Consider the following 9,334-nt stretch of genomic DNA (forward strand, 5'->3'; position numbering starts at 1 on the left):
GTCGGAGGCTGAGGGGTGACCTTATAGAGGTTTATAAAATCATGAGGGGCATGGATAGGATAAATAGGCAAAGTCCTTTTCATGGAATGGGGGAGTCCAGGACTAGAAGGCAAAAGTTTAGTGAGAGGAGAAAGATATAAAAGAGACCTAAGGGGCAACGTTTTCACTCAGAGAGTGAATGGAATGAGATGCCAGAGGAAGTGGTGGAGGCTAGTACAATTGTAACATTTAAAAGGTATCTGGATGGGTATATGAATAGGATGGGTTTGGAGGAATATGGGCCAGGTACTGGCAGGTTGGACTAGGTCGAGTTGGGATATCTGGTCGGCATGGGTGCGTTGGACCAAAGGGTCTGTTTCCGTGCTGTACATCTCCATGACTCTAAGGGTTTGGACACTAGAAATGAAGAAATTGTTCCATTGGTGGAAGGATCCAGAATGAGAACCACAGATTGAAGACTGGAAAAAAAAGGAGACATTAGGAAAAAAAAAATTCACCAAGCGAATGGCTAAGATTTTAAATGATAAACTCAATATGTGTTAGAAGCTCAATATGTGTTAGAGGCATTGGATTATATATAATTGAAAAAGTACATGCACGGTTTCTGGGAAAAGATGGGACACTTTAATCTGATGAATTGTCTTCAGACAGGAGAGGCCGAATGAGCTTCCTTTGTCCGATGACAACTCAGTGACTCGAAAATCCATAACAGGAAATCTGACATTAAAATATTAAAAGCCCAATCAGTCATGCAGCATCTGCGAAAAAAGGATTAGAGTCCAACAGTTGCTTTCACCTTTTTCGTTCTGATGCTGACTGACCGACGACGTTCTCTGCTTTATCTCTGTAGCGAGATAACGCCATCGTCGAAGAGAGCGTTTCCTAACGGTTTGTTAATTCACACCTGACAAATTGGCCGAACGAATTCAATCACGCTCCGCCTCTTTCCTGCAGCACCAGTTTTTTTCCCAACGAGCTGGCCGCTCTCCGTTCTGCACTGCGCGTCAATCAACGGAGCAACCGTCGCTGAATCCTGCGCGCTATTGGACAGCTGCCGGAGGTGTGGGCGGATATCCTTGCTTTGATTCATCTATTGGTGCTGTCAGTCAGACAAGGTCCGCGCGCCACACTCACCTCCGTGCCCTGCCCATACCGCGCGAGCGCGCCGTTGGATCCACAGTTTGTGACGTTCTGCGCGCGTTGGCTCGGTTGGTTCGTTGGAGGTGAGTGGCCATGTTTGTGCCGGAACTGGTGAGAAACCGAAGCGGAGGAGGTCGCCTCAGGATTAGTGCCTGGCCGGACTGTGCGTGAGTTCCTAGCTGAGAGAAAGCGTGTTTCTTGCAACATCTGCCGGCGTTACGTTTTGACGAAGAGGGGCAAGAGACGGCAACTATATCTGGATCTGAAGTGTTGCCATGGTCGTGTGAGCAGGGCCTAATCTTGGAGAGCACGAGAGCGAGGACAGGCCGCCTCCTAGCAACCGGGACTGAGAGGCGGGGGGAGTGGAGAGCGTGCGCGCCACCGCCGCCCGCAAGCGCCCTCTCACTCCCCTTACCCCCCAGAGCGTAAAGGCCTGGGCCAGCCCGGCCTTTGCCACCTCCACTGACCATGGCCTGGGTACTGAAGATGGACGAAGCCATTGAGTCTGGGCTCGTGCACGATTTCGACTCCAGTTTATCTGGTATTGGACAGGAGCTTGGATCTGGTGCTTATAGCATGAGGTGAGTAGCAAAAGGCCCAAAGAATTGGGATATTGGTGGTGGGGGCTGCTTGTGTGCAGATTGGATATTTATTCTAATCTTCGATGCCTTTTGTTTCACAGTACTAATAAGATGTACGCTGACATCGATAGCTTTAAGGTCGCCTTTGCCAGACAGGCTGTGTTCCGCTGTTTAGAAGAGGGTGCACATGTATTTGGATCTTCATAATATGTTGCTTTCCTTGGATTATTGGTCATTTCACGGATACTTTCATTGTTTTCATGTTGGTACTTTGCAGGAAGTCAGCTTTCATCTATATGTCTGGACATTGTATAGTTGTTGACTAGTTGAAGTAAGTTTAAAGGTAATGAGTCGGATTGTAATGTTTTAAAATGCAAATTGCTGTCATTGAACTTTCTGAAAAAGATTTAATTTTTCAAAAACTGCAAGAAATCTACAGCACCACCTCTGTCATCAATGATTTAGCCAAAAAGAGTTAACATTTTAAGAATTGAAATTGATTTCAACATTTCCAGCTTCTCTTTGTTAGTTTCTGAGGTGTTCCTAATCCTTCCTCTTCACAAGGCAAAGCTCTACACAAGGCAAAGCTCTACACTCAATTGTTTTATGTGTGGTATTGCCTCAATAATTTCAGCCAATGTACCATACATGAAATTTTAATGTCACATTATTTTACTTTGCAGTTTGTGGATTTTGCTGTTCTGTGCATCTGTTGAGAGCGTTTTGAGCTCAATAAGTAAAGGATGTTGTGGGTGATAGTGGTAGAAACAATTTGGACAAGGAATTAAGAACATCCCACCAACAAAACAACTTCCATTATGTCATGCTTTTATGTAGAATAATATCCCAAGGCATTTCAGAGGCTTCATAAGAAAGGTGTAGACACAATGTAGTATAATTGCTTTGAGCTCAGTGACTTAGTGCCAGTACTTAAATGTGATGACAACACTGGTTTCAGGATCCTCAGTAGAAGTGTGTTTTTTCAAGAGAAGTGCTGTCTACTAGGTACTTTTAAAGAATTTATCTTTCTGGAGTATGTAAAGGCCAAGGTTGAAAAAATGGGTGAAAGATCATTTACTGAAATTATATGAAATTGTCTTTTCTTGTTATCTCTTACTTTGCATCCTTTTTTATGTAGTGGCTATTGATACTCAAGTTATTAGGTTGTTGTTATATCAGAGCCCTTTATACTGTAGCTATATAGTTGCCGCATAGTTTGCAATAGTAAGCTGCAGATAATGATTTTAGGAGTTTGGCACTGAAATGGAGCTTCTGATTTGGCTACAGTGATGCATTAATTTTATTAAGCATAAATTCACAAATAACCCTTCAAAATGCTTATTTTGAGGAAATAATGTGTTCTTTAAATAATTTCCACTTAAATATTGGGGGCCAAAGTAGCATTTTTGACTGTGTTCCTCTTTTTGTCAACTGAGGCTGAACCTGCCTGTCTTACCCTAAAGTGGAGCTTCACCTGTATATCTGCACCATCACAAAGTTTGCCTCTCCTACTTAGCATGGCAGTATGAGTTTATCTACTGATATCTTCATGATGTCTGTAGTGCGTTTAGTCTTAATTATTCAAATATGTCCCTAGTTGGTGTTTCATGTTCTATGCTTCATGAACTTGATATTATTCATGCATTTTGCTCATAGCTTAATTCTGGGAGAAAGTGAGGACTGCAGATGTTGGGGATCAGAGTCAAAAATTGTGGCACTGGAAAAACACAGCAGGTCAGGCAGCATCTGAGGAGCAGGAGATTCAACGTTTCGAGTATAAGCCCTTCAGGCTGTTTCATGTCCTAATTCTGTCCAACACAGTATGTGCCTCCCCAGTGTTCACCAACCTACATCTAAATCTGATTGAATAAAACCTCAATTTGCAAATTCTTCAATTCTATGTTCCTCCATATCTCCAATCTCTTAGAGCATAAGACAAAGAAGCAGAAATGGGCAATTCAATCCATCAAGCCCCTTGGTTATTTTTGATGACCCAGCCTCAACAGCCCTCTTTGGTAAAGAATCCCTCAGATTCACTATCCTGAGAGAGAAGAAATACCTCAGCTCTGTCACAAAAGGGTGACCTTTTTATTCTGAGATTATGCCATCTGGTACTAGACTCTTCCACAAAAGGGAAGGCTCCTTTCTACATTCCATCTGTCAAATCCCCTAAGGAACTGGCATATTCCAAGAAGGTCATGTCTCTATTTGTTTAAATTCCAGTAATACAGGCCCACCTTACTCGGCCTCTTCTCACGAGACAGTCCCTCCATAATGAACCTTCTCTGGACAGTTTTCGATACCAGTATATATTTCCTTTTGAGGGGATGAAAACTGTTCAATATTTTAGCTGTACTGAGTTTGCACAAGACTTTCTTATTTTTATACCCTTTTATCCTTTTGCCTTCCCTACTACCTGCTGAACTTGTATGCAAGTTTTTTGAGTGAAAAGCACAGAAATGTGCATATCCCTCTGTGCTGTAAGTTTTGGCAGTCTTTATTTATTCAAAATAATATTTGGCCCTCTACTCTTCAGCTGTCCATGATCGTTTTTGATTTTTTGATCATTCATGAATAATTCCACCATTGAAGTTCTTTAACTGCTTAGTCCCTAACCCTTCTAAGTCCTTCCATGTGTCTCTTAATCATTGAGTCTTTGCAGCAGTGAAGGCCATGTGGTCCATTCTGTGGTCGCCGGTTGTCAGAACGAGTATTTTGCTTTTGTCAGAGCTCTGAAGAGTCCTCTAGACTCAATGGTAGCTTGCTTTCTCTCCATGGATACTGCCTGACCTACTGTGATCTCCAGCATTTTTTTGTTTTGTGTACAGATTCCAGCATCTGCAGTAATTTGCTCCTAGATTTTACATTTTAGACTTGAAATGTTAACACAGTTTCTCTCTTCACTCAGGTGGCTTTTGTAGTTGAACAGTTTGAGGTTGCTTGCATAGGTAGACTCGGTAAGTAGAGTTGAAGCTAGTTCTGTGGTTGTGGCACTTGCAGGTTGCCTGCACTCTAAATTTTTCAAATTTGTCAAACTTGTTTTTATTTCAAATTTCCAATATCTGCAATATTTTGCTGTAGCCAGAGGACATTGGGTTTGATATAATCTTAAATTAAGAAGGCCATGATTGTGTCATATTTTTATTAGTTTTAAGATAGTTATGGAAAAGGATAGACCTAATCTAAAAGTTAGAGTTCTAAATTTTAGGAAGGCCATTTTTGATGCTATTAGGCAAAAAACTTTTAAAAATTGATTGGGTGTGGATATTTGCAAATAAAGAGGTGGTTGGAAAGTGGAAAACCTTCAAAAATGAAATAACGGGAGTCCAGAGATAGTGTGCCTCTCTTAGGGTAAAAGACAAGATTGAAAGGTGTAGGGAATGCTGGATGACTAGAGAAATTGACGCGCTGGGTTAGGAAAAAAAGGAAGCTTATGTTAGGTATAGACAACAGTGATCGATTGAATTCCTAGATTAGTATAAGGATAATAGGAGTACACTTGAGGGAAATCAGGAGGGCAAAAAGGCTAGATGAGATAGGCTTCTCCATAACCTTATCTACCAAAACTAAGGGTTTTTATACATACATTAAGGACAAAAGAGTAAGTAGGGAGAGAACAGGGCCCCCCTAAAGATAAACAAAACTGGAGTGGCAGATGGGTGAGATTTTAAGCGAATATTTTGCATCAGTATTTACTGTAGAATAAGATATGGAAGCTAGAGAACTTGGAAGTAAATAGCAACATCTTAAACAGTCCAAATCGGAGGTGGTGTTGCTGGATATCTTAAAATGCATAAAGATAGACAAATCCCTGGAACATGATCGGGTTTACCATAGAACTTAGTGTGCAGCTAGGGAAGTGGTTGCTGGGCCTTTTGCTGAGATATTTGTATTGGTAGCCACAGTTGAAGTGCTGGAAGACTGGAGGTTGGCTGGGATGGTGCCATTATTTAAAAAAGGTAATGAGGAAAAGCTAGGGAGCTGTAGACCAGTGAACATGACATCAGTCATGGGTTAGATGTTGGAGGGTGTTCTCGGGGATAATATTTATATGTATCCTGAAAAGCAAGGACTGATTAGGGATAGTCAACATAGTTTTGTGTGTGGGAAATCGTGTCTCAAAAACTTGATTGAGTTTTTTGAAGTGACAAAGAAGATTGATGGCAGAGCAGTGAAGGTTGTTTATATGGACTTTAGTAAGCTGTTCAACAAGGTTCTGTATGGTAGACTGATTAGCAAGGTTAGATCACATGGAGTACAGGGAAGAGCTAGCTATTTGGATACAAAATTGGCTTTAAGTTTGGAGATAGTGTGGTGATGGGTTGCTTTTCAGACAGGAGGCCTGTGACCAGTGGTGTGCCACAAGAATCAGTGATTTGGATGTGAACAGAGGAGGAATGGTTATAAGTTTGCAGGTGACAGCAAAATAGGTGGTGTAATGGACAGCAAAAAAGGCCTTCTTTTATCAAATGGGCCAAGGAGTGGCAGATGGAGTTTAATCTAAATAAATGAGGTGCTACATTTTAGTAGGGCAAACTAGGAAAGGACTTGTACACTGAATGGGAAGGTCCTGGGGAGTGTCGCCAAACAGAGGAATCTTGAGTACACGTTTATAGTTCCTTGAAATCGGAGTCAAAGGTAGACAGGACAGCAGTAAAGAATGTGTTTGGTAAGCTTGCCATTATTGGTTAGTGCATTGGGTACAGGAGTTGGAATGTCATGTGCTGGCTGTACAGGGCATTGGTTAGACCACTTTTGGAATACTGGGTGAAATTCTGGTCTCCCTGCCAAAGGAAAGATTTACAAAGATGTTGCCAGGGTTGCAGGATTTGAGTTATGGGGGAGGCTAAATAGACAGAGGCTATTTTCCCTGCAGTGTCGGAGTCTGGGAGGTGATCTTATCAAAGTTTACAAAATTGAGGGACATGGATATGGTGAGTAGCCAAGGTCTTTTCTCCAAGTAGGCGAGTCCAAAAGTAGAGGTCATAGGATTAAGGTGAGAGGGGAAAGATTTAAAAGGGACCTAAGGGGCAGTCTTTTCATGCATAGGGTGGTGTGTGTATGGAATGAGGTGCCAGCAAAAGTGGTGGAGGCTGATACAATTACAGCATTTAAAAGGCATCTACTATCTGTATGAATAGGAAGAGTTTAGAGGGATATGGGCCAAATGCTGGCAAATAGGACTAGAATAATTCAGGATATCTGGTTGGCAGAAGGGTCCATTTCTGTGCTGTACTATCATTTGAACTGGTTTAGATTTATCTGAAACATATTTGTGAAAATTTATAAAGTTTTTTTAAAATAAAAATTAGAGCAGTTTTGTTTTTTGAATGAGAGAACAAAACTCCAAATACGATGCACGTTTAACACTTTGAAGTTGGAATCAATTTAAAGAATTTAAATTTAAAGAACAACATTTAACACTAAAATTGTAAATGCTAAATCTTGGATTGTCAGTGTCTCTGGAGAACTATTAAAGTTTATCGAAGTGAGTAATTGTGTGGTAGCAGGATTCTTACTTATATAGCCTTATTTCCTTGACTTTCAGAATATTTTATCCTCCCCTGTTCACTGTGCAAAGCAGTTCATGTTTCAAAGTTTCTCTATAAATATATTTATCATATCCACTATGCTTATTGGAAACAGCAATTTTGAATTAAAGGTTCCTTGTCATGGTGGACTACGTTGACTTACTGTCAAAAGCCATCATACTTTCAAAACTAGAAATATGTCTCCAATTGGATATTTACTTCCTAGTGAAAATGATTCATGAATATATGTTGATTAACCCCTTGAATATATTTCAATGTATCTAGCATTTTCTTGGTGAACCAACATTTTGTGTTCTTTATGGCTTTAGAGCCTTCATTATAAGAGCATTCACAACTGCCGCAGTACTCTATACATCTTGCACAAATTTGGACATCATTCATTCCGTCTTGTATTCAGTGTCACTTAACCTTTTTTGAAGATTTCAAAGTTTGTACTTTGAAATGTTACAGATTGAAAATGTTGGGACAACATTCCCATTTTCTTCTCACCTCTTGGTTGTCTGCAACAAGATCTGTTTTACCTCCTCCTTTGAGTATTTCAACTTTTAATAATAGACTTGAGTCAGGCTGCCAGGTTTATTAAATCAGAACTGGAAATGTGTTGCTGGAAAAGCCCCTTCTTTAGGAATCAGGAATTCCTGAAGAAGGGCTTATGCCCGAAACGTCGATTCTCCTGTTCCCTGGATGCTGCCTGACCTGCGCTTTTCCAGCAACACATTTCCAGCTCTGATCTCCAGCATCTGCAGACCTCACTTTCTCCTTATTAAATCAGAAGAAAAGTTGAATGCATACAACACTCTGAAGTATGGTTATAACAGAAAAACTTATTGCTTCTCTTAGACTGAGGCATGCATGTATGTGCACACACAGTTGGACTCTAGAGAACAAAGTATGCAACTGGATTGTACAGAATACCCAGAAGGTACCCAAGAGTTAAAATTGTCCTTTAAGATGCACACATTCCATGTCTGAATTGATTTCTTGTGTTTTTAGAGATGAGTTGAAAATTTAAGTTTCTGCATTGTCAAACAAGATTATAACATTTCTATGGAGGTGAATCGTCTGAATTAAAGATAGGTTAGTCACACTACTGGGTTGCTGGTTGTTCTGCTGTGTCTCCTGGTTCAAAGAATGGTCCTGCTAGTCCTCATGACCTCCACACTGTTTTTGACTCGTTAGTGAGTAATGTGCATTAATCAGATGAACAGTGTATCTATTATTCACATAAATTATTTAAAGTTAGAAGTCATTATAGTATAATGGAAAATGAATAGATGTTAACACCTGATTTTGGTAAATTGATTTCTCTGCAGGGGAGGAGTTTTGGGGGTGGGGTAGGGGAGTGCTATTGATTTCTGAATTTCAATGAATTTCTGTTGTTAAAAGTATAACCTTGCAATTTGTTTTGTGTTGTGAATGCCTATTCAAGGAACAGAATTCCACCACTGTCAGAAATAGATTGGTAGAGAAACTCAGCAGGTCAAGTAGCATCTGTGGAGAGAGGGCAGTTAATATTTTGGATTCAGTGACTCTCTTCAGAGAGAGGAGAAATGTGATAGTTTGAGTCAGAGAGAGAGAACAGCAGTTAGGCAGATAAAATATAGGTTCTGGATCAGTGGTGCTGGAAGAGCACAGCAATTCAGGCAGCATCCGAGGACAGGCAAAATTGACGTTTCGGGCAAAAGCCCTTCATCAGGAATAAAGGCAGAGAGCCTGAAGCGTGGAGAGATAAGCTAGAGGAGGGTGGGGGTGGGGAGAGAGTAGCATAGAGTTGAGTTTGTTTCAGGACATGGTTGAAGAGCTTCAGGGCTGAGGAAATGACCTGGGAGTTGCAGTGAGAGAGAGACTCCCTGAGATTCTTGTAGAGAGAGGAGGAAAACTTCTTCAAGGCAGGCATCCTTGCAAGAGGATTCACAGTAGGGTTAAAATCAACGAGGTAAAAACAATGACTGCAGATGCCGGAAACCAGATCCTGGATCAGTGGTGCTGGAAGAGCACAGCAATTCAGGCAGCATCCGAGGACAGGCAAAATCGACGTTTCGGGCAAAAGCCCTTCATCAG

At 41.0% G+C, this 9,334-nt stretch overlaps 1 protein-coding gene across 7 annotated transcripts in view; it reads left to right on the top strand.

Moving 5' to 3' along the window:
• Positions 1–9,334, top strand: part of LOC122549303 (upstream-binding protein 1-like) — a 144,378-nt gene that overhangs the window by 64,570 nt on the left and 70,474 nt on the right. The window contains exon 1 of one of the 7 annotated variants that reach the window (XM_043688898.1): positions 1,135–1,721. The exons of 4 other annotated variants lie outside the window; for them this stretch is intronic. In XM_043688898.1, the coding sequence (XP_043544833.1) occupies positions 1,609–1,721 (113 nt within the window). In that variant the 5' untranslated portion in view covers positions 1,135–1,608. Of the gene's footprint in view, positions 1–1,134; positions 1,722–9,334 lie in introns of those variants that run through there. 2 more of the 7 variants (XM_043688892.1, XM_043688896.1) reach the window with 2 other exon arrangements.

The sequence above is a fragment of the Chiloscyllium plagiosum genome, chromosome 4 (genome assembly GCF_004010195.1).
Source record: "Chiloscyllium plagiosum isolate BGI_BamShark_2017 chromosome 4, ASM401019v2, whole genome shotgun sequence".
NCBI classification, from domain to species: domain Eukaryota; kingdom Metazoa; phylum Chordata; class Chondrichthyes; order Orectolobiformes; family Hemiscylliidae; genus Chiloscyllium; species Chiloscyllium plagiosum.